Source organism: Balearica regulorum, chromosome 13, assembly GCF_011004875.1.
Source record: "Balearica regulorum gibbericeps isolate bBalReg1 chromosome 13, bBalReg1.pri, whole genome shotgun sequence".
Lineage (NCBI taxonomy): Eukaryota > Metazoa > Chordata > Aves > Gruiformes > Gruidae > Balearica > Balearica regulorum.
This window is the reverse complement of record NC_046196.1, coordinates 19,589,505-19,614,963: the sequence shown is the minus strand read 5'-3', so window position 1 is coordinate 19,614,963 and position 25,459 is coordinate 19,589,505. Positions and strand designations below refer to the sequence as shown.

Sequence of the window (25,459 nt, the reverse complement as noted above, 5' to 3'; positions counted from 1 at the left end):
TAAGTATTGATGGGATTGGGGTGAAAGAAAACAAAAGGATAAATCAAAAAATGAAATTTTACCATATAGAAGTGAAACTACAAAATACAGTTATCTATGCTGTTCTGTTGCTAGATAACTACAATGTAATTGCCTAAAACAACTCTATTTTATACTATCTTGTCAGTTCTTAAGATAGCCTATGAAGTATAGTATTTCTGATAAAACTTAAGACAGATCTCTAACTGTGAACACTAATCCATGTCAAAGGCATCCTAACTCTCCTGTCTCTCAACAGCAATGTGGAAAAAAAGACAGCATAGGAGATAATAATTTTGAGGTGAGATGAGGAAAACTCTAAGTTCTTGGCTACAGGAATAAATTTTGTTACATACTGCAACTTGTTAAGTAAGTTTGAGGGTCTCTCCTTTTGAGATACTGTTTCTCTGGAATTGTGGCAAAAAGCATGTGAGAGAAACTGCTTTAGCTATACTGATTATAGTGCTGGATACATTAACTTCTCATACCTTATGACTTCAGCAGTAAGCAAAGTAATACCTTGATGTGTGTGGTTTGTTGTGGGTTTTGGTTGTCATTTTTAAAAACAATCTCTACATCATTATCTTCTACTAACTTTCTATACAATCATCCTGTCAAATCTGTAGTTAGTGAAATCCAGTAACTGCTCAGTAACAAGGTTCTTTGCTATTACTAAGAAGTGTAAGAGATACTGTAAAAGCACAAAGGCTGTCTGAACCCTGACTCACTTCTAGTGTTTAAGACTCCTAGATTCTGTAACTCTATACTTGTGATTTCTCTACACATGATCTAAAGTTAGCCTCTCAGAGAATTAAAAAATATATATTCTTAATTAATCCCATGTAAAGCAGAGAGGTCAAAATTCATAAACTGGGAAACTGTTAATTATCTTTGTCAAAAGAGGAAAAACATCTTATTATTCCCAACTTTATGACTGCAGTATCTATTCTACTTAATGTTGAGATTTCTGAATCATCCAGCAATAACTATTCTTTCACATGGAGGTGATCCAACTAATTAAATAGCACTCATAGGTCTAGAAGGTAGAGACAAAAGGTGAGCTGTGGTCAAGATAAAACCAGCATACTGTCTCTCTGAGAACACCTTTCTTCTCTCCCACAAAGAGCAGCAAGCTAACTCACAAGAGAACTGCTGTGAAGATTCCTGGAGAACACTGTAAATTACTTATTCTGACAGTTTTTCAGTCTGTTCTACTAGCACAGATCAAACTTTCTCCAGGAAAGCGAGTATTTAGGCCATGTTTACATTATGTTTAACTCTTTATTGTGTTGTTTTTTAAAAAACAATCTCAGCTGAGTCATGTGTCTTGTACTGGTACCTACATTTGAGAAGAGCTAATAGCACTGAAGGGGAAAATGGGAATACTGATGCACTGCAACAATAAGGATAGTGAAGACTAAGTACCTTAAGTTACAGAGCAGTCCTACCAATATCTGCAGCAAACCAGAGCCTCAACTTCAGGCAGCTTTAAGAAAAGTGGTTAAGCAACAAGGGCAGCAGTGCCATGAGGAGTATATATGGATGCTCTGGGTTAGCACAGTAGAACTATCCAGGTGAGAGGGTAGGTTAGTGTAAGACTTCCTTCAATGTTATGACTCTGCTCAAAAAATTAAAAATCATACCCTATGCCCCCCCCAAAAACTATCAAAAAGCAAAACATAGTAGAATGTGAGGAAATTGTTATGGTGAGTGATTTGTCTAAATTGAAACTTTTGAACTGTCTTAAAATAGGGGTTTGTCACAACTTGAGGACTGCTCAAAGGGAAATGCCTTAAACCATAGATTCTTTTTTCCCCATTTTTTCTAATGAAAAATGTATGTAAAAGGAAAAAGTTCTACAGTAAAGTCTATTTGTACTTGTCTTAATCTTATCTGGTAAGACAGCCTCATCTTTCATACCTCACAGTACACAATATCAGCACCATAGTCCAGAGCAAGAAGACGCATTGGTAATGTTCCCACTCGGACCATTGGAGCCAGGATCTTCTTTCCTCTAAAACAGAGAGGTGTGTTCACCGTCATTCCTGTGGCGGTACTACCTGAAAAGAGATAATCAAGGGGGATAGCCACAGTGCCTCACTTCCTATTCGTAAACGCCCAGAACTTTCCTTTGGCGGGAAGGGGGTGGAGGGGAGTGCGTGGCCCTGTCAAATCTGACAGGGTTCCTTCCCTCAGCAGCTCGCAGGCCGGTTGTCCCAGCGCTGCTTACTCAGCTCCCGCGGCCCTGGCGCCAGTTGCGTGGAGCCGTGAGAGAGCTCGGCGGCACCCTGAGGCGTCGTGGCGCCTCCGGCGGCCCATGGGGAGCTCCCCGCCGCACGGGCCCCTTCCCCCGAGTGAGAAGCGCCGGACCGGCTCTGCCAGAGCCCCTCGGGGCCATGTTTGCTCCCGCGGGGCGCGGCACGGCGGTCAGCTCTCAGCCGTCAGCTGAAAAGGCGAACGTGAAGTGATCGTCACCGCCGCCTCCTGAGGTACCGGCCGCGCGCGCGCGCGCGCCCCCCACCCGTGCCACTCACCCTCCTCGCGTGGCTCCGCCGCGGCTCCGAGGGGGCGGGAGGAACCGGGGGAAGCGTCTCTTGACGGCGTCATCGAGCAGCGCCGCCGCCACGTGAGAGGTCGCCATGGCGCTGAGCCGCGGCAGGATGGTGGCCGCCCTGCCGCTGCTGCCGCGGCGGTTGGCGGCCACCCGGGCGGCGGCGGGCGCGGAGCCCCCCGAGAACGTGGTGCGCGTCCCCTGGGCCCTGCGGATGCGCCTGCAGCGGGGCGCGCAGCGCCGTCGGCGCGGGAAAAGGGAGGCGGCGGCAGCGCCGCATCCTGGAAAGCTGCTGCTGCGGAGCCGGCGGCCAGAGCTGAGCCAGCCCCGCTGGCAGACGGTGGGGCGCTGGGAGCGGCCGCAGCTGGTGTCGACGGGCTGGAAGCACAGGAAGGCCTGCGGGGACTACTTCCAGCTGGAGCCCTCGCAGGAGGCGGCTCCCGCCCTGCAGGCGCCGCCGCCTGACGCGGGGCAGGGCCCGTCCTTCGCCGAGATGGGGCTGCAGCCGGCGCTGCTGGCTGGCCTGGAAGGCCTCTCTATCGGCCGCCCCACGGCGGTGCAGCGCCTCGCCATTCCCGCGCTGCGCCGCGGCCGTAGCGCCCTCTGCGCCGCCGAGACCGGTAGCGGCAAGACGCTGGCGTACCTGCTGCCGCTGCTGGACGGGCTGCTCTCCCGCCCCGACGGGCCGGCGGAGGCGGCGGGGCCGGCGTCGCCCCGCGGGTTAGTGGTGCTGCCGTCGCGGGAGCTGACGGCGCAGGTAGGCGCGGTGGCGGAGGCGCTGTGCCGGCCGGCGGGGCTGCAGGTGCGCGGGCTGACGGGCGGCGGCGCCGCGGGCGGGTTGCGGAGGCAGCTGCGGGCGCCGCCGCCGGGTGCCGCCGTGCTGGTGGGCACCCCCGGGGCGCTGCGGGAGGCGCTGCGGCGGCGCTTCCTGGCCCTGGGGCGGCTGCGCTGGATGGTGTTGGACGAGGCAGATGCCCTGATGGACGACACCTTCACGGCCCCGCTGGAGGAGATCCTGGCGTACGCGCCCCTGGCCGTTGGTGCCCCCGGGCCGGCTGGCCCCGGGGAGGCAAGGACCCAGGTGGTGGTGGTCGGAGCCACTTTCCCTGCGGGGCTGAGTCAGACGCTGGGGAAGTTCACTGATGTGAGCCGGTTTGTCACCCTCACCACCCAGAGCTTGCACCGCCTGCCACCCCATGTCCAGCAGAAATTTGTCCGCCTCAAAGGCCAGGACAAGCTGCCTGAACTGCTGCAGCTACTCAAGGATCACCCAGCATCTGGTGGGACTGTTCTCATCTTCTGCAACAGTGCCAGCACTGTCAACTGGCTGGGCTATATCCTGGATGACCACAAAATCAAGCATCTGAGGTTACAAGGACAGATGTCAGCAGCTGCTAGAGCTGGCATCTTTGCCTCCTTCCAGAAGGGTGATGTGTCTGTCCTTGTCTGCACTGACCTTGCCTCGCGGGGGCTGGACACCAGCAGCGTGCAGCTAGTGGTCAACTATGACTTCCCAGGCACCCTGCAGGACTACCTGCACCGCGTGGGACGAGTTGGGCGGGTTGGAAGCAAGGCACCTGGAGCTGTGGTTAGTTTTGTCACCCATCGGTGGGATGTGGACCTGGTGCGGAAAATAGAAACTGCAGCCCGGAAAAGGACAGGTCTCCCAGGCATGGACTCCACTATTAGTAAGCCTCCACCTAAAGGAGCTTGATTCAGGCTGCCAAGAAGTAATAAATGGCCTGGTAGGGACTAAGTTTGAAGTTATTAAGGCAGAACGAATGAGCTGCTGTGCGTAAGCTAGACTGAAAGAGTATAGAATTGAGTTTCAGAACCAGGTGATCAGGTTAACTTTGCACACTGTTCTGGAACCTGCAATAGTCATTTCCATAGGCATCACAATTCATGGCTCTCCAAAAGGAAGCTAGTGAGTAACAAAATACCTTTGGACAAGACTGAAGAATAATCTCATCAGTTGTTTTGTTTAATTTTGTTGAGACTTTTAACTTAAATTCAAATCAGAATGAAAGTATGCCTGTATGATGTGCAGCTCAGGTGCATTTCATTGCTTACCACCACCAGCAGCTAAACATTCATTAACTTTGACTGATTATAGATAAATGTAGAAAGACTAAAGGACAAATTATATTTGATTTTCTTGTGATGTAGCAGTTCATTCAGAGGATTCTAGACCAGATACCTCGAAGTTCAGTGAGAATGAGAAAGCACAATAAAGCTTGAGGCTTTTTCAACATCTTAATTTGTCATTTTATGGCTATCTTTCACTGAGAAAGGGAATTTTGCTGTTCTATTAAATAAAGTAAAAAAAAAAAAAAAAAAAAAGCCTTAAAATGTTTCCTGCTCTTTTTTTCCTGCCTGCTGTAGTGATGTGTCCAGTCTCTGAACTGACCGTATGTAAAAAAAAAAACCAACAAAACCCCAAACAAACAAAAAAAAAAACCCAAACCAAAAAAAACCCCAACCCCACAATCCAACCCACCTCAAAATATCTTCTGTTAAAGGAAAGAAGTGTGTTGACTCACAGGTAACAAGAATGAGTACAGGATTTCTTCTGAATTTTATGCCATTGTTCTCTTCTGCTTTAAACTAGAAGGATAAAAGTGAGGCTGAGGTTATTTCATATCTAGCTGTTAGTTTGTATCTCATGGTAAATAATCACACAAAAATAGCATTTCAGCTCTGATTTCTGTTGCAGTGATTTATCACAGCCTTTTAGTTGTTGTTTTTCCCGTGCTATCTACTTTTGCCTGTGCTAAAACTCAGTATGTAGAAATAGTAAGCTGTTAAATGAAAAGATCACAGCATAGTATCTAAATCTTGTTTCTGAGGAAATAAGGCACAGGAGCTACTCTTAGTATACTGAGAGTAAAAACTAAAGAGAAAACTTGCACAGATAATCACTTAAAGATAAGGCTATATAACTTTATCCTAGAAATTGTACACATGTACTCTGTTCACATTGCACAGTTAAGGGGCTCTTAGGGAAGTTACAAGCTGCAGTAAAATTATTTAATACAATAGAAAACTTTCAACTTCATAGAAATACAGTGTGATCCACTTGGAGACTGGAAACCTTTATATTTTGGACCCATTCATTTCATGGACTACTTAACCTCTCAGCTGTAGTTCATTCTTTAACAAAGGAAGAGGAACAAAAATACTAATAAAAGCATTTACCAGGCATGTGATACACTGTGCCAGTTGCTCACCACCCAGAAACAGAAGCCTGGCCAGCTTCCTCTCCCTCCCTTATATACAGAGTATGACATCATATGATATCGAATATCTCTTTGGCTAGTTTGGGTCAGCTATCCTGGCTGTGTCCCCTCCCAGCTTCTTGTGAAAACTAACTCTATCCCAGCTGAAAAACAGGATAATCTGCTTCATTTGTATCAGTAACTAAGTGGCATTGGTGATAAGAGAGTAGGGTTTTTATTGAGTTAAAATGTGGGAAAATGGGAGGAAGGCTGACGTCTGATAAATTATCCAGATTATAAAAGACAATGTAGGCATACAGAAATTAATCGTGTGTGTTCTGATGGTTGTAACAAAAGATGATGTTCTACAAGGTTATATTTGGATATTTTTGCTATGTTTTTAACATGTATAATTTGTAGTTTAACTTCTGTAACTCACTCTTAAAAATTCGGTAACACAGTTTATGACCTGGTATCATGTTATAATGAATCTCATGACAGGTCATTCTGGATTGCAGCACACAATATTATGAAATTAGACAACACAGTGAAATAATAAATTTCTTTCAGCCATATGCTTCTTAATTTTGAAGTAATATGCACTTTATGTGTTTAGAAACAGTAACCTTGAACTCAGTACAAATGCTCTAAACTAATTGTTGCTAGGGCACTCTTGATCAAAACAGTTTATCAAAAAAACCAAAACAAAAACCTTTTGGCATTTATATACTAAAGTGGTCAATAAAAAGCTTTGGATAGATAGAGAACACTACATTTAGCAATGAAGCCTTTTGTAAACATTTCTTTCAAACAAAACCACAGCTCTTTTAAGCATATATTGAGAAATACAACTTTCTTACTGTTCCTCACAAAGAGACAGTTACCAGAGCCAGTGATGAACAGCAGTAATTACAATCAGGAGCACACAGACGTTCAAACCCTGGGATATATAAGCTGATACAGAGCCACCAAATGCAGACGTTCACATCATGTGAAAGGTTTTACTACCCAATAAGTAAATACTATAGCAAAGCCTTCAAGGAGATTTAGAGAGTCTATCACAGCTAGTGAGCTAAAAATATATGTAGCTCTGATACGGTCAAACTTGTTTAAGAAACAAAAATTCAAAGACTTTTTAGTGTGACTTTTTGAAAACTGCTTTTCAGTGCTTTCTAAACATCACATCACTCATTGTTCACATCCTAATGACTGACTACACACATAATTAACTGCTCCTTTCTTGTCTGTCCATAATCTACCTTCTATGTAAGTCTTATTTTAGAATTTGTGGGCATAACTACAACTGCATACAATTTCTCTCTTATGGACACTACAAGGACGTTCAGATACTTCTGTTGCACGTAGCCCAGTGCTGAGCAAGTTACCCTAGGACAAGCTGTAACAAGTGTCTTAGCAGTCGGAGGGAAAATGCCTCCTACCACTCGGTAGTCTGACAAAGTCCACCTTTTTTCAGGCTGCGCTGCTCCCTGAAATGCAGTTGTGTACCTCTTCTCCCCAGGCAGCACCCTTTCCCCTCCTCTTCTTCCTGAAATATATTTATGAGCCCAATTTATACGTTGGTGGTCGAATGTGTGGTAGAGAAGTTCTCCATGCGTATTCTGGCCAGCGTCTCAGTGGGAACAGACCGCAGGAAGAACTTGCAGGTGAAGACTTGCCGGCAGGCCTTGCGGAAGTTTTCCGAGAGGAAAGCATAAATGATGGGGTTGATACAAGAGTTCCCATAGGCTAAGCAGTGAGAGATGATGCGGAAGGTGAAGGAGATGTTGTTCAGGGGAAACTGCCCAAACTCTGCCCACATCGTGATGATGTGGTGTGGCAGCCAGGAGAGCAGGAACACGGTGACCACGAGAAGCACCGTCTGCGCTGTCTGGAAAAGACAAGATCACGTATTAAATGGTCACAGTGATCCAGTGAGTCTGTGGTGTGAGTGAGTTTGCCTTCCTCTGTCAGTAGTGAAGGCAGCGTGATACAGGCACCACTGATGACTGCCATGTGGGCAAATTATGACAATATGAAAAAGGATGCTAAAAACAAGGGTTGCCTGGTCTTGGCTCAAGTAAATAACTCTAGAAGCAGTGGAGATAGTGTCCATAAAACCTCAAATCATACAGAGGCTGCAACAGTAATGGTAACTATGTTACATGGAAGAGTGGAAATCCTACTCCCTGACATTTGGAGGCTGAGGAACATTAAGGCTATCGAAAATAACTGCAGGGGAAAACAGTCTGGCTGCAAGGAAACAGGCCTCTGAGATGAGTAACAAAGACTGACTCTGTGTGTTTCTGAGGAGAAAGATTTTTCCAGTAGCTTCCCTCTTAGGGGAGAAACCAAGAAAAACAACACATGGAGAATGATTTATTTTTTCAATATGCAGTGCTCTTTGGTTAGAAACATTCCTAGCTAGACGATTACCTGAGGGAGGCTCACTGTGCCTGTGGGATCCCAGCCTGCGTGCTGGCTGGGTTAGAGGTGTGCCCCTGCAGCACTTGCTCTCTAGTTAGGCTGGCTAGCCACTGTCACAAGCTGTCATTTGTAAGCCCTAAAGCTTGACCTGAGGTAAAATTTTCCTGAAAACGGTGTTCTTTGAAGTCACCATCCAAAATGAAGGTTAATATGAGGAGAGGTGATGACTGCAGTTGTGGTAGCCCCACAGCTGTGGCTGGGGAAGAGGAATGAGGGCGGTGCCTTGGCAGGGCTGAAGAACATGGCGGAGCAGTACGAGGAGGTGGCTGGATATTGTCAGGGTGGGAAGGGTACAGGGAGGGGCAGCCTTAGCTAAAGGTAGGTGGTATAAGCTGCCTGAGCTATTTTGGTGTGAAATTTAGTAGGCTGTTTCTTTGGGGTTTGTTCCTTTTGTTGAGGGGAAATGGTAGCTTGTGGAGAGGGGCTCAGGCTGAGAGGAATCTGGGTGAGGAGAGGATTGAAGGTGAAGACTGGCGTGCTTGTTTTTTTGGGGCTGTGAGTCCAAGCTGTCTGCTGTCCCTGAAGTGGAGATCCTAACCGGCGTAGGCAAAATCCTTTACTCTATAAATATTAGTGTGAAGTTAATGTTCAGGGGACCTGCAGGATGCATATTTGGAAATAACTTGGTCTTTGTTCAGGAGGAGAACCACCTTTTAATAAAAACTCCTCAACCTGATATATAGTTAAGAGTGCGTGTTACAACAAAACCACTCTTTATTTTAATTAATTTTCCTGAAAGCCTTTGAAGAAGAAGAATTACTTCTATTTACTGTAAGCTACAGTAAATAAAATTAAACTATAAGTCACTTCAGCTTCCTTTCTGTTAGACCCTGAGGCCTGTGGGAGCAGGACCTCACCTTTCAAGTTTAAGAAGGCTGAGGGTGTTGCTTTTTCTCTCATTTTGTACTCGTAGCATGCTCAAGGAATACCTAGCAAGGCTCAGAGTTTACTGACTTGGGGCCCCTGAGAGCCTTTCCTAATGTTTTTGCAGGGCTAATTCCACCTGGCTTCAGCAGTTTTCAAAAATACTAATGGTAATGTAATGTAAGCATTTTTTTACTTATTTAATTCCTCCTTTTTGGGGTACTGTAGCAGGTGCACAATAGGTGACTTCCCTCCTCTCCCCCCACCTGATTCTCAGCAAAATGTGTGCTTTTCAACTTTAGTGTTTCTCAATCATATTTTGTCATTTTAATAAATATAACAATTTGAAAATATGCTAATATTATCTTTTCCCTAAGGAGACTTGTTGTATGAGTAGCAGAAAAGCAATGGAGAAAAATGAAAACTTAGGCTTCCTTTCAGCTTAACGTTCACAGCCTTACTAGTCTAGGTCAATGCTTCTATCAATAATTCCCTTGTATGATTTCAAGTCAATAGTGTGTACTTACTTTCCTAGAAGAGGGATAGTTTTCTAGTGAACAAAACGTCATTTAATCCCTGGTTATAATGGCTACATCTAGCAGTTGTTTTGTCTGCTAGAGAAGACATGCAGGATTTTGTATCTTGTTTTAAAGCACCCTATAGTATTCCATCACTATACTTGTTATGCTAAAATATATAAATAGAAGCTGTAAAGACTCAGGCTTACATCTAGCTAACACCCAAACACCTAAGCTGGAAAAATCTTTTAGGAGAAGGGAAATCTTTTTCTCAGCCCTGCCCCCCCCAATATAGTAAATGTATTTTGCTGCTGCAAAACCTCTGTATGTTCTCTGACCTTTCTCTAGCACTGCACAGTTGGTATGACTTGCCAAATTAAGCATGTCTCCCAGGGAATATTTCAGTAGTGGCTTGGGTGGCTGAGTAGAGCTGGGCTCAGGAAGGAGATTATTTGGATTCCCATTAAACTGGGAGGGCATTCCATGGGTTGCTTGCTCTTCTTTTGGTACTCTCTGTGGTTGTGTTCTTTGAGTGAGATAGAAATTGCAGCATGTTTTAGTAAGTGTGCCCCTCTATGGGATGTGCTTGGCGTTGTTGGAAGTGTAATACGAGGAAAATATGAGGGGCAGAACTAATGAAGTAAGATTTCCTGAGGAACTATGTCTTAGATGGTTTCTCTGGTGCCCTAAAAGACGGTAGCGGTACAACTGAAATACTTCTCCCCAGTGCATTTGCAGTCTTTCCCTTTTCAGTGGCTATCCAAATACTAATAAAGTTTCACTTGTCTAGAGTCTACCTTAATGATGCCTTTTTCTGTCTTCCTGTATAAATGAATTAGATATCGTGTTCATGAATGTATACTGGCTAACAGAAGGCTTCTGTATTGCAGATAGACTACTACCAAGATCACGTTCTGGAGATGAAGACAGTATGGAGAAATGACAGCATGATCCAGGGAAGAGTGGAATGATGTTACTTCATAGCAGAAAGAATATAAGGTGATTAAATGTGTATAACATCTGGGATTGTAACAACTGATAGCAATCCTATACATGAGAATAGTGGGAGGCACTGCTGAAGTATTTATAAACAAGTCTTATGTTTATAACCTGGCTTGTTCAAAGGGGTTGGACGTATGGGGTGAAACTGCAGGAAATCTATTTGTCTTCCAGGTGGTTCTGTTCATCACTATAATGCTCTTGAACTTTCCTATGATTATTTAGAACTTTAAAAACCTTTTGTTTTGATTTTTTTTTTACTATCAAAATACTTCAAAAGCCACTTGCAGCTCTAAGAAACTGCTACACTTAAGTGTTCAGACATAGTTCTTTATTAAATACCTGGCTAGGGTTTACTTTATCTAGACAATTGGAGTTGGATCAGTAACAGTATTAAAACCTGCAGAACATGAGGGCACACTGGAATTCTAATTATTGTTTATAACCTATATTTAATCTGATCTTACATCTGAGTGAATCACACTAAAACATTTATATTCTGCTTGCTAGGACAGTAGTAACTTGGGGAAGGCTAAAAGGTACTTTACATGGTAACTGCTTTTTCTACTTGTTTAACCCTGCAGAAAAATCAACTGTGTGATAAAGAGGGGTTTTTGTCTATGTTAGACAGGCACCATCTTACATAGTGGGCCTTTACATAGGGCCTGCAGCAATGATCTTCTGCAATAAAAACAGATGATTGTTGAAGTAGAAAAATGTGTTTGGATGTGAGCCAAAAGTGCCACCTTCACTTGTCTTAGCTACATTAACAAGCCAGGAAGATGTTATTGCATCAGATTGAGGTTTCTGTGCAGATAAGAGAAAACATTTGCCCACAATACAAGTTAAAAAACCCAGGGATTTCTGTCAAATAGGTCTCTCAAGTAAGTTTGTAGTAATTTTGAAAAGCGGTATCCTATAGGTTTATCCTGTACCTGGCATATTTCAGGTGCTTCCTTGTTTTGCCTATTAGAATGTTGTCTAACATATGAGGGACAAAGCATGTTACTGTGCGAGTGAACAAGCTCAGCTCCCAAACCTCCTCAAACCGGCCACACTGGGAACCAGGTGCTATCCTTAAAAATATACTGATATGATTAGATGTTGATGGAACTGAAAGACTCAGATGTAGTGGTCTTGTGGGGTCTAGCTTGCCTACTGTGATATGATGGGTACTAAAGAAATTATTAATAAACAGGTCCCATCCTTTAGCATTCACCAGCAGTAATGGTGCTACTTTTTTTTTTTACCCTCTATCAATGTGAAGCAGCTTAGGCTTGTTACCGAGGCAACCTTTCATAGCATCCTTCTGCTTAAATTAGGGGGCTACAAGCACTGAAATATCCTTTTGAATAAGGAATATATACCTAGTTTTTTTTTTTCCTTTTACTGTGAAATATCAAACTGCACATTTAATATAGGGCTGGGTATTAAAAATGGGTTTGCAGTTGCTACGTATTAGCACAAAGCTGTTTCTAAGATCCAGCTATTTGGGATTTTGCAGATGGAAAACATACACAATACTAGAGCAATAATATACATAATTCATGACTGGAGAAACATGTTCTGGAAATGGCACTTGTGTCTGTTTTTTCAAGTTAGGGAATATCTAATTAAGATAGAGGAAACTGAAACAAAACATTATGTTTGGCTTTTAATGTGGTAACTTTGTAGCTAAAACTAATGTTAATATAGACTGTGACCAGCTGCGGAGGACTGATCCAAATAGCTTGTCTACTGCTTGAGTTTATTCAGTGGGCTGTGATAATTTGCACAGTTAATGGATTACTGTTGGTCTAGCTGTGCCCACTTAATGCTAGCTTTCTGGTTCATCTCTGAAGGTTCAGTGGGTCCATAATAGACATGTACGATAGCCACTACTGGATTATCTAACTCTCTCTCAATACTCCTAGAAGTCTTTCAAGCAGCTCCACAAAATAACAGCGCTTTATTTGTTGTACAGACAAAGTAAGTGTGCTTAAGCTATACAGTGAATCAATAGCATGGTGGGAACTAGAGACTAGGAGAGTCACAAATATTTTTGTTTGTCAAATAAATAGATAAACTTCTCTCTTATTGTTTCTGCCATGCACAGATTTCTAGAATTTACTTGCTTATTCTTTTGTTATCTTTATAGGTGATCTGATTCTCATTTATACTTTCTTGTTGTTCTTTGTCTGGTTTCCCTTTGATTATTCTTTTTTTCAGACCTGGACAAGCTATTTCTTGCTTTTAGCCTTTCCCTGTCCTTCAAAACACAACAGGAAATGTGTTTAAAAACCCTTTTGGGGGGAGATGCCTCATTCTGGAGGATGATGAAGTCTTTAGCATTTAATTGTGTTTGGAGCTGTTGTCCTTGATAAGTTTCTGATGAAGCTGCCTCAACTTGTCAGGCAACTTGACAAGGGCAAAATTAAGATTGCCCTGTAATGAGTCAAATGCTTCAAGTATTTCACGGATTTACGTATTTTTGGTAGAACTACCTGGTATGTTAGGTTAATGAAGTGCTGAGATTAAAATACAGAGTGGACAGAACAGTTTAAAGGTAGAGAGTCTGTCACTTTCCTGATCTGGTCATAGTTTGAGACAGCTAGCTGCACATCTTTTTTCAGAGCTGATCAGACCATCCATTTGTATTGTGTACAGAATCCCATGCAGAAATGGGGGAGAACATTGAATGAGGTCTTTATTAAACAGTACATTCTCAATAGCTTGCAGAAAAACTGGGCTTCATTAGTGAGACAGCTGCTGTTTTCTGAATATGGTGCAAGTTTTTTACTCTTTTTTTCTTCTTCCATGATTCTGAAGAAAGAAGCATAAAGAAGCCTATGCCTGTTTTTCCACGGTGTCTTGTCAGCCAACAACAACTTTATTACTGCTTTGTTGGAGGACGGGAGATATAATGAACTTGTTTTGCACCTTGGGTCTTCTTCCCCTTACTCCCCAAAACTAATGTCAATTAATAATGTTCTGCTGTGACTCCAAAGGCAGACTTGTTCTAGCTAGTGCTGCTTCTTCACACTGTACCATACTTCCTCAGCCTTTGTGTGTAGGCTGAGACTTTTCTCTTAACTTCTAATATAAAGCCTGTCTGATGATGTGATTTACTGATAAATTCTTTTCTCCTGTTATGCTCATCTCTAACTTGCATCTCCTTTTCCCTAAAGTTTGAGAGACAATTGTGTGTGTTTTGATTGACCTAGGCTTGATTTGGATAAGCTACAGAGTTTTAGACTTGGCTACATATTGTATTTTTACTGTAGCGAAGGCTTGGTAAAACAGTAGTGACCCATGGTACCCCAAGCTTTTGCTTTTAGGTACTGCAAGTATGCTGTGTTAGTGCCCAGGAAGGACATGCAGCTTAGCACAATCTACCGCTGTACTGCTGGAGGTACTTACCAACTTCTGAGAAAAACAATGGTTGTGGCTTTAGATTCTGGGATCCTCTGTTTTCTGAAGACAAAGCAGTCAAGAGCATCCCTTCGCTCCAAGTCCCTCTTTAAGCCAATGTGCAAAGTGAAAACTGTCAGTTTCTTCTCTCCTGGTGCCGAGTTCTCTCATTTGTTCACAAATTCAACTCCCCCGATGCATTTGCAAACATTCTTTTGCTTTCTACCTTTAAAGTTCTAACAGAAAGGTCCCAAAGCACAAATGATTTCCAGAAATGTGCTTATAGCTTAGTGATAAACACACAATGTTTCAAACAGCTGATTCCAAAAAGGCCATGCCTATTCTTAACTAGCTTACATGTTAGATAGCAGCTTTCTCTGCTTTGGAGCAAACACATCTACTAATTACTTCTGAAGCTCTTCTCACTGCCCTTTGGTCTTTTTTATTACACTTGAGTGTAATACTACTCTTCAGTGGTCTGAAAACTATATTGAAAGTGTTGTTTTTCATTGCTCTGTATTTTCCTTCTTGCAATCAGAGATAGTAGCTGGCTGTTGTGGAGAAGGGATTGAAGCAAATAGATTTTCATTTGTTATCAGTTCATTTTGGTGACTTGCATTGCTCACTAAGAGGTGGACTCTTCGTTTCCCAGCAGCTTGTTTGCAGTGTTCTACCTGCTCATCTGCACATCTCTCATTCTGTGATTATCCTCTGTTGATGCCCTTAATACTTGTATTCATAAATGCCTATGAGCATTATGATATTCCTATTATCTGCTAATTGGTAATGATGCTCTCTATTCCTGCTGCCCTAGGGTCTTGTTAGCAAAACAACTTGCAGGATTTCACTTTTGATTAATATTTTTTTTCCTGGATGGATCCCAGGATCTCCCATGCTCCTTTGCTGTACTTACTGTTGTTCAAGTGACAAGGCCTTGAACATCACATTCATTAAGTCTATATGCAAACTTTCCATTTATGTGAACAGAAGCCAAAGAAATAGTTCAGGATATAGTAAAGCAGTTAAGGTGCAACTTTTGTCTGCTTCTCTTGGCCAAGATGTTCAGGAATACCCATCTACCTTGAAGGAATTCTGTATGTTTTACCTCAGGCTGTTCTATGACCTTCAAAATGCAGTGCTCCACAGAGTCCCAAATCTACTCTCTATGTATCTGTGTTTACTTAGCTGTGGGAGCAATGAACAGCTAATTTGCATGCAGGTAAATGTAAGGTGGTGAATATATGAGCTGAGGAAGACAACAATCAGCTTCATAGAGAGCGATGTGCTTTGCACTAACCATTACAATTTTGGAACAAGATCTTGGGCTTATGATAGTTTTGTGAATAGCTTGGTTCTCAAGTAGTGGCTAGAAGAAGGGAAACTTACAAAAAGGAATAAAATAAGGCAAATCAGATTTTTAGGAGTTGTTAAGAAAGGAATAGAGAACAAAACAAGAGAGACTGCTCTCCCACCAGGTAAGCACTGTTCCCCTTTCTATTGTAGCTAAAAAATAGAAAAGCATGGTACTAATTTGTTAGCATTAAATGGCTCAATTGGTCTGTTAATTGGAACTTTTGGGCTCAAGGTTCTGCAACTCCTACTGCCCTTCCAATGGAGCTTGCAAAATAGCTGTGAAATTCACATCCCCAGAAACATTCTTAAACTTGAGAAAGCATTTCAGATTGTTCAGTTTGCATATCTTTTTATTTGTTCTTTAAATATGTACAGGACAAAACTGAGTAAACATTGAGGAACCCTGGTGTGCTCCAGAGGCCAGTAAAACACCACAGGGCCATTTCATGATCAGAATAGACCTTGGTTTGCATTAATTTCTGTTGTTAAATCATCTTATTTACTGCAAATGTATGTTCAGAGTTCCTAGGGCTGGGCTCTTATGAAACGCTTTTCGATGCTGTCAAACAGGGAATTGTTAACTTTCCTTAAAGACAAATTATAGATTTGCTGTACTCTCTGCATAAAGCAGAAAAGTAACAGAACTGAAATATACTTTATTTGTGATAGAGGTGTGCACAGGATTTCTTAGCATGTGGTCTTGCTAGCTAGCCTCAAGAAATGATTATTCAAACCTGCAAAGGGGAATCCTGAAGCATCACACCATCTCAATTTTAAAGTTAGCAAACTTGTGTGGCTAGTATGGCATTAAATGGGGAAACAGTCGTGTATCTCTTCTGCAAGCATGGTCTTAGTTCATCATGCAGAATTTCAGCCTAAGCTTGCAAAAAGTCCTAAACTTCTTCCTTGACCTAATGCACAAATATTGCATATAAATGGAAAAGCATATTAAATTGAGCATGTCCAATGTTGACAAGTAGATGGCAAGCATATATAAAAATTTGCAAGGTAGGAATCTGAATTAAAGGTCAAACTCATCAGGATGCAACAAACTTTGTGCAAGAGAAATTTCTGCAAAGTTTCAAGTGTGCATAAATTGAAAAAACTACTGCAGTTTGAACATAACCGTGCTGTACTTTAGAAGTGTAAAAATTGCAACCTAAGCACAGAACCTTTTTTTTTTTAATGTATGTGTCTGGAAGATTGTATGCCATCTGTAGGATACTGTTAAAGGTAAACTTTTTATTTTCAGTGAGTGTTTGAACATTGACTTGGAGGGAGCAGCTGTCAGAGCTCTCTGGGTTATTCATAAACTGGGTCCATTCAGACAAAATGTGTTTGTAATTAACTTTACAATCATGTATCTAAACATTGCCCACAAGTAGGTTGGCCTTAGAAAACAGGGGTCTCCTATCTGTCCTAGCCCCTATATATGGTCATATAACATTAAGTTTCAGTACAATATTGTGGCAAATGGAACAATTACAGCAGAAAGATCACAAATAATGGAAGAGAAGGGAAAGGTGATTTTGCAAACACCATGCACAGAATGAAATTCACACTGGAACCCCAGGTATATCTTGTGGCAGTGTCTTCTGGGAGACAACAGCAGTGTCTTCAGATCCTGCTGAAATGAATCCTGGCATTTAAGACTTATTTAGCGAAGGTGCTTCATATACCAGTATGCACTGGGAACTTTTTGACAAGGCTCCCTTGAGGGGAAATGGGGTGACAGTGCCACTCTGTTTCAGGTGTATGTGTCAGAGCTCCTCTTAATTGCGCAGATAGCTAAAACCCATACAATCGTTTTAACTTTGAACTGGGTTTTTGTGTCCATACTTGGGTAACAGATAGTAGGCACACTTGCCTGCGTGGGCAGCTCTGCTCAGTCCCTGGGCAGCTGGTGCTCCTCTGCTGGGTGCAGACAGCACACACCAGGTAAGCCTGTACAGAAGGCTGAGCACAGCGCTGTGGGGGCAAGCACTGGAAAACCATGCTGTGCCGGAAAAAGGCAGAAAGAAGTGGCAGAGAAAACAAGCAAGAGAGTTCTTAGAATAACAAATTTCTAGTACTGTAGTTCATTAAGCTTTGTTTCTGCGGGTTTGATTTATTTAAATAAATCAAACCGTATTTATACAGATTACTGTAACAATATGATCTTTAAAGGGAGAGGTTTAGCTACAGTACCAAGTATCTGGGCTTCGGTAACATACTTCATATGCTCAGATTCAGTTAAATCCAGTATTATTTTGCTTTTTTTTGCTACAGCTGTGCAACTAGGAAATTCAGACTTACACTTGCACAACACTGGGGCTGTTCATTTGGTCATGCTATAATCATCTCTTTAGAAATTGCCCTAGGTCTGTATCTAGCAGTCTGTCACTTGTTCTGTAAATGTTGGCTTTATCCAGATTCACCTGTGGTTTTGAGATTCACAGGATAGCAGATAAAATACTGGCTCCTCTATGACCTTTCAGGTGGCTTGAATTTGGATTTTTCCCTGTAATATCTCCTTATTGCATGCATTTCTGTGTTCTGTTGCTCATACTATGTGAATTAGAATGTCTCTTCTGCCTGTTACCAGTGTTTACAGGATTCGGGGCTGGAGGGAATGGTGTTATACTAAGACTCCAACAAGGTCAATGAAAGCTATAGATCCAGAAATAAGTCATGACACTTAAAAAAAAATCTTAGCCAATATTAGTGGGTTTTTTAGAGGCAGCCTGTAATGGAGAATAATAGCAATGTGTTTTCAGCCAGCATGTGGAATGCTGTTTGAGAAGTCCCTTCCCTAAGCTCTGTGGCTTTTGCTTTGTTTTTTAACTGTGTTTTATCTTAGAAGTGTTCTATCTTGAGTCTGTATAGTACAAACCAGAAGAGATGATATAGTTTCTGGAATTCTGAATTGCAAAACAGTTTGCAGTGGTAATGCAGGCAACCATTTCACTGGAAAATCTTGTTCAACAAGGACTCTAAGTCTGCAATTTTGTTTTTCTGAGACTTTTACTCACATATGTAGCCCAGATGAACATAGTGAGATCTGAACAAATAGTTGTTTGCAAAATTTACTATTTACTGTTTAAAAAAATCCCAACAAACCAAACAGACAAAAAAACCCCACAAAACAAACAAAAAGCCCCACCCGAAAAACCAAAGAGAGCAAACCCCTTAGGGTGGGAGGAGGAGAATAGCTCAGGTGTCTTGCTTTCTTGAAATCATGGGAATGAGGTAGGAACTGAGTAGTCATAGTTCCAGACTGTACTCTTTTGTACCAGTATGACACTTTGTTTTCCATATCAGTGTGATCAAGATACACACTGTGAATTAACTGATGTGAATCAGGTAATTTTATCACCTCATATTGGAAGACTGCTTTTGTGTTACACTTGCTTCTGATAGATCAAGGCAATTAGGGTTTAGCCACTGAATTCACACATGTATTTCAGAACAAGCTAGATGTTCTGTGTATGGTAAATTAACCTTTCAGACATGGAGCAAGATTAATTTGTCAAACATCTTGGAGCAAAATAAGCAAAAGCTGTTCACTTAATCTCTGATGAAGTTTATGAATTAAAACCAAACAAAACTACTTGTCACTAATAGAACAATTAAGTACATATGGAGGAAGCTAATTTAACAGAACTGACATGCACATATGAATTTCCTATTAGGCTCTAGTGTGAAGTGTTCTTAAGAAGATCTACTTTAAATGATTGACACTCAATGTGTTTCAAGTATACTTTGAAAGCATATGCAGGAATTGTGTGTGTTTGCAACCTACCCAAGAAAGACTCCTTTGTAAAGTGCTAAGAGAAGTAATTGAAACAAAAATTGCTTGAAATAGGTACACTAAAGATGCTGTTTGACCTGCAAAAAGGCTAGATGAGCAATTTCTACACAGAAAGTGCTGGAAGGAGACAAATTGTGGAAGATGATGTGTGTGTATATTTGATTTTTTTTCTTTCATCTGCAAGGATCACCTATTTAACTAGGCCTAACTGTGCCCAATGGAGCAAGAATTGCTACCAGGTGTTCCAGAATTATGGCCAGGGAAATGCTTAGGGGGAGGGAGGGAGAAATGCTGTACCATTAATTTGTTTGAACACATGAAGTCAAAGATTGATCCTCTCAGCCTTCTCTAATCAGGAAACACAAAGCTGAAGAAATTGTAGAGCTGTTTTTTTCATCTAACTCTACAAGTCAAATCTGAAAACAATGCAAACAGATACATTTGAAAAAATGAGTGTCATAAATGAAATTCTGTAACTTACTGCTTCACAGGAAAATGATAGTAGTAATTTTCGACCATTGGTAGGATTCTCTTCAAATATAGCAAAGAAATGGATAGTGTGCCATTCATATATAGGTAAGGAAAGACAGGAGGGGAATTTAAACCAACCAAACTGTTTAGGTATTTATTGGTGATTTCAAGACCTAAAACAACTTTTCAAACTTATGAAGTCATGAAATTATTCAATGCAAAACAACAGTGCTTCTTAGCACTTTATTTGCTGTATTTTACGTAAACAAAATTGTCAATAGATCTTGGTTGCTTTTTCTCATGGTAGCTGTTAAGCACACAAAAGTCTAACTGTGCTTTCTGCTTGTAGTCTGCACTATCTGCTCAGAAATTATACTCTTGGTTCTCAAATTTTAATTCACAGTATATTTATAGCAGCATCAGAGTTTATGAGAAAGTCAGTAGGCAAAATAAGACATGGCATTCTCCAATGCAGTCTGTTTCATCTAGGTCTGGTGGTGGTCCTGCAGCAGGCAATATATAGCAGATAATTCTTACGTAATTTATTGCCTTAGAAAAGGTGATTAAAAGAAAGTTTATAAGAACCTACTTGAAATTAGATGAGCTGGACTAATAACATTAATCTCAATAAGGTTCAGGAACAAGCAGATAAACACAGTGGTATTTGTGAGGCTTTATGCTTACTTTGTGAACTCAGCAACTAAACACAGAAAACATGATCAAAAACACTAAGGGGAAAGAGAAAGTAACTCTCATTAAACAAATATTTTGTATTATAACTTCTATAGTCATCTTGTATTGTGAGATAATATTGCAAATACCAGTTGAGTTGGTGCAAGTGTGGGCAGTGTGGGTGCAAGACCAATTATGGATTGATACTCATAGGTATATTACCATGAAAAATGAGCGTATGTTAGTGAATGCAATGAACCAGTAGAAACTAAATATAATCTATAGTTAAATCGGGTTAGGATTCATAGGAATAAAGGACTGGCAAAATCTCTGTAACAGCTCTAAATCAGTTAGAAGCAGCACAGACCAGACCATTAAAACTGTAGCACAATATTACAGAGGATACAGCTGAAAGATATTATTATTTTTGTATTAAAAACCCTTAAGTTTTGTTTTAGATGCTACTATAGCTGCTAAAGTGCAGTTAGCCTCCTAAAGTACCTCTGCTTTTTCCTGACTAGGTTAATCATGAAGACATCTATGTTGAGACCTGTACATTTTTCTGTGATACCTTAGCTGTATACAGAACATTAACCTACTAAGATTGGTTTCTTTCTGAGATAATGAACAGATGGCTATGTTATGTTTAGGGATATACCTTTTTGTGTCTGTTATGATAAGTCTCTTTGGCAAAAGAGAAATCAATAGTGGTACAGGTTCAAGGTTGTTATGAGGTATAGCTGCAGCATGCTGAAAATCTAGTATTTTGAATTCCTTATCTTGTGAGTGATCTAGATTTACAGGGGAGCCCTCTAATGCTAGTGAATAAATCACTGGATGCAACTTGTCATGCCCAGAAGTGGTTCTGTGTTTCAAAACATCTGCAGCTTGTTGCAGCTGTGGTACCACTGTCTGTGGGGTTTTTTTGCTGGAGTCGCGTCAAAGCTTTGATTTTCATGTCTTGTACCCTCTTCAATGAAATGGCCGTGTTTGCTGTAATGACCTGCATTTTTGTCACAGGCAGCATCATGGCAACATTTTGTAGGGCTGCTCTAATGTGGCAGGTAGCCAATGAAACTCAGCCAATGCACTGACCAGAGCAAATCAAAGCATTCCTTAGTCATCTTCATTGGCTGTCACATCTGCTCAGAGGCACATACACTGCTCATTTGGGTTGTACAGTTGCTGTGCTGCTGGCACAGACTGACCTAACTACCCTATCAGCAGCTAATGATAGTAGTCTATTAGTTACTGTCTTTGACTAGCCAGATAGGCTACAGTTTCACTTACTGCTTCACACTCAACAATTATAACATTTCTGATTGAAATGGCATTTTCCCCTTTTGCATCAGTTAAATCTGATGTTGCTTCACTGAAGTTGGTGAGTTTTGCTATCTGAGAACTTCTATTAATTATGGCTTATTCACTCGAAGGCTCTTGGAGGGGAGAATCTATCCTTAATGTTTTTCCTTGTAAACACTTGCAATTTTGCTTATCTCATACAGCTTGAGCCAGGGATAACTCTGTTCTTTTGTTTGCAAAGGGATCAAGCCAGGATCTGAATCCACCACCTACTTAGATGCAAACCTTAAGAAACGTGAACTGCAGCAAACCCAAGTACTTCTGTTTCAGGGTTTTTTCACAGATTTTCCTTTTAGCTTGCTGAGGTGTACTGAAAACACATAGATATTTTTATAGTCTGAGTGTCTTACTGGCTGCCAATATGAAAAGATAGTATTTGTGGGATTCTATTATAGCACAATAAATCAAAAGACAGTCCAGCAGGTGTGTATATAGAGATCAATATAACATTTCAATAATGGCATCATTATGTACTGTGTCTATAAAGACATAACAACTGGTCAACATGAATTCCAAACCTGAGCTGAAAGACTGGTATGTGAATGACACTTCAGTATGCAGCTGGAGCTTGAAAAGCCTATTAGTTATTTTAGAAACCTGACATATCTATTATATTATAGTCAGTGTACAGATTAAACCAAAGATATTTACCTTCTTCTTTGATCTCTCTGACTTCTTGGAAACATTCTTTACTTTAGTATGAAGATGATATAAAACCTTGAGGGGGGGAAAAAGGAGCAATATATTGAATGGGAAATTGAATTGTAAGAGAAGTTCAAATACGAATATACACAAACACCAAAAAATTAGAAGAATTGTTTCAGCATGACTTCAACCAAAGTTGAATTTGATGCCTTGAGACTTTTTAATTTGAAGCCCCACAGTTCTTTCTCCTTCAAGAAACAAGGTTTAGAAAAAGCATTAAAACCACTATACTTCCAGAAGATGTAGTTTGGCATATACTAAGAGCTCAGCTGGCACTATGCTGAAATCCCCAGGAGTCTTTCCGTGGATTTTGAATTTTAGATTGTTATCTCTACATTTCTTCTTTAGGCTGATTATGCACAAAGGCAGAGAGTAGGCTGCCAGTACTGTACTCTGGTGTGACTGCCATGCCGCTCCTGAATGCAGCCCTAATAAATGGGGCAGAGTGGGCTCCCCTTTCAGAGGGAGAGTCATAAGAAACATTAGAGCACTGTAGGGGGATTCTCAGTTAACAATATCTAGATCAGACTTTTGAAACCTCATTATAGCACAGGAATAACCTGGCAATGTTTATACCTTGGCATTTGGAGCTAACAGACTAAATTTTTAAAGCCATTAAGGAACAAAAAAAATGCCTCTGTTAAATGCAGCTTACCTTACAGTTTCTGCTGTGTTCGCGTAGGGCAGCGAGGGGACAAACAGCTGGAGGTACAGTGACAGGAGTTAAGAGCTCTAGTGGCTTTTCCTCTTGTGACAAGCAAGGCTTGAGGTTTAGCGATTTTTAGCTTAAATCTAAGTGCATTGTCCTGTCCTTTGCACTGATGATAGCATAACAGATTAGTATTGAAAGTAATGGATTTTTTGAGTAAACAGACATGAACTTAAATTCCAGGAAAACTTTTTTTTTCCCCAAGGTAGACCTGCAACTGACTAGTGACAAGGAAGTCCAGTCCCTTGCAGCCCCACGGTACTGCACAATAGGGTATTAATTCAAAATCCACGGAAATCTTATTCTGCATGCACAATTCAGACTTACTATCAGTCTTAAACATGCTAAAGATCAGTAAGGGGAATTAAAAAAAAAATTGAGCTGTAGTAATCTGCAAAAAGAAAGGAAGAGATCTCTTGCTGAATAAAACTCTGATCCTAAGATCTCTTTTTGCAAGTCTTTGCAAGACATAGTGTCTGAGCTTTGTGTCAAAAAAAAAAAAAAAGGAAAGAAATTGGGGTGATTTCACTGTTTCTGTACACTCTCTGCATAGTTTCTCCCTCCATGCGTTTTTCCTCTTGCCAGGAACAAACATTTGTTATCAAGAGAGAACAAACTGAAAAATAGGAAAACTAGCAAGAGTCTTTAGGGGATTTGGGTGTCAACTTAGCAGTTGTAATCCTTTTTGTGAGCTGTTATAATTTCATTCTCTGTTTTCCTTCCTTCACCCTGCCTCAGAGAAGTATTCTATATCAGGAGAGAATATGGGAACAATTGGATCTATTATTTGTTGGCTGGGTAGCTTGAGCATATAAATCCAAGCCACCAAGAGTCTGGGAAGTGATCTTTCCCTCCATTTAAACATTACTTGCATCCCTCTCACCCACCTTGGCATAGCAGCAGCTGATGAGCACCAGGGGCAGGAGGTATCCTACCAGCAGGATGGTAATCTTGTACATCTGCTTGGCTGTTGAACCATCTGCCCAGTGCTCCCAGCAGAAGGAGCTGTTGGGTGCTTGCTGATGACCACTCAAGAGGGCCTGGTGCTGGGCCACAGGGATGGCAATGAGTAGAGACAGCAGCCAAATGACACCCACACCGAGGGCAGCATTGCGCTTGCTGCGGATGCAGAGTGAACGCTTGGCATGGACCACAGCAATGTATCTGTCCACAGACATAGCCACCAGAGTGAAGATGCTGACCAGCATTGTTGCCATGGCCAAGTAGTGAACCCATTTGCAAAAGAAGGCACCAAAGATCCACTCTGGCAGGGAGTAGATGGTGGCCTGGAAGGGGACGCAGAAGAGCAGAAAGGAGAAATCTGCAATGCTCAAGTTCAGGATGAAGATGTTGGTAGAGCTGCGTGATGGGCGTCCCCCAGGCCGGAGACGCCCCAAAACAACCAACACCAATGTGTTTCCCACCATTCCTAGGAGGAAAATCAACCCAAAAAGCACCGGTACAATCACCACCTCCGGGCCACCCCTAGTTGCTCCTGACCAGCATGTTGGGGCCCCTGTTCGGTTAGTCTCAAGGCTGCACTTGCTGGTGTTGGTTCTGAGGGAAAGCAAAAACTTGTCTTCCTGCTCCTCCATAGAGCCAGGCAGGGAGCAGTCGCTGCAGCCCTGACTGCTATCAGGCAGGTCTATGTTTGTTAGAGGAGGTCAGAAGCTGAATGCTTGGGTTTTCCAATGCTCTGCATCTTCCCTTTGGGGAGCAGTTTTTGTCAGATGATTCTTCCAAGCTCTCTCTGTCTGTGGTGCAGATTCTTCCAGGAAGTGGCAAAAAGGGGGGTTGAGGAATTTGTCTCATCCAAGAGTTAACTGCAGGTTTAGCAGTTGTTGCTGGAGAAGCTCTTGTGGCAGAGGAAAAGTCCGTGCCAGAAGGGCTGAGGATGTAGCTGCCCTGGGAGCTTGGAGCAGAGGCAAGGCAGCTGCAGCTCTGCTGCCTCACGCCCCTCCTCTTCTTCCCTCCCACTCCACTCCCTGGATCTGCAGCTGCCGCAGATCTCCAGCTCCACTCGGAGAACAGTGAGGACAAATGCTGTCTGTGACTTGAGCCCTTCAGAAAATAACCCCTGATCAGTTCTGTCCCCATACATTACTACTTACGAGGAGGGGAAGAGCAGAGCAAAAGCAAGCTCTCATCCAAAGGGATGGGTTGAGCAGCAGCTGCTGAGCGATAGCGTGTGCAATTCTGTGAGGAAGCATTGGAACTGGATGCATGAGGAGGAAAAAGGCTAAAATATGGGGGTTTATCAACAGAGCAGGGTTTTTTTTGTTTCATAGTCTTTAATGTGCTCACATTAGAGCATAAAGCAATCTGGATAGTTTTGTTTTCAGCACAAAAAACTGG

The 25,459-nt window shown here is 41.9% G+C and overlaps 4 protein-coding genes across 8 annotated transcripts in view; 2 read left to right on the top strand and 2 right to left on the bottom strand.

Moving 5' to 3' along the window:
- Window positions 1-2,675, bottom strand: part of DUS2 (dihydrouridine synthase 2) — a 34,555-nt gene extending 31,880 nt beyond the window's left edge. For all 5 annotated transcript variants that reach the window (XM_075765347.1, XM_075765346.1, XM_075765344.1 and 2 more), the window contains exons 1-2: window positions 2,553-2,675; window positions 1,939-2,078 (exon numbers count right to left, since the gene is read on the bottom strand). In XM_075765347.1, the coding sequence (XP_075621462.1) occupies window positions 1,939-2,078; window positions 2,553-2,625 (213 nt within the window). In that variant the 5' untranslated portion in view covers window positions 2,626-2,675. The remainder of the gene's footprint in view (window positions 1-1,938; window positions 2,079-2,552) is intronic.
- DDX28 (DEAD-box helicase 28) lies at window positions 2,658-4,429 on the top strand. The gene has a single exon (XM_010301174.2). The coding sequence runs from the start codon at window positions 2,658-2,660 to the stop codon at window positions 4,281-4,283; it is 1,626 nt and encodes a 541-aa protein (XP_010299476.2). The 3' UTR covers window positions 4,284-4,429.
- Window positions 4,430-7,357: 2,928 nt separating this feature from the next.
- LOC104634608 (galanin receptor type 1) lies at window positions 7,358-24,883 on the bottom strand. The gene is made up of 3 exons (XM_010301173.2): window positions 23,992-24,883; window positions 22,342-22,407; window positions 7,358-7,675 (listed from the first exon to the last, which is right to left on the bottom strand). The coding sequence occupies exons 1-3, from the start codon at window positions 24,697-24,699 to the stop codon at window positions 7,358-7,360; spliced, it is 1,092 nt and encodes a 363-aa protein (XP_010299475.1). The 5' UTR covers window positions 24,700-24,883.
- Window positions 10,528-25,459, top strand: part of LOC104630241 (dipeptidase 2) — a 44,256-nt gene continuing 29,324 nt past the window's right edge. The window contains exon 1 of the mRNA XM_075765825.1: window positions 10,528-10,652. The gene's annotated coding sequence lies outside the window, so the exon portion shown is untranslated. The remainder of the gene's footprint in view (window positions 10,653-25,459) is intronic.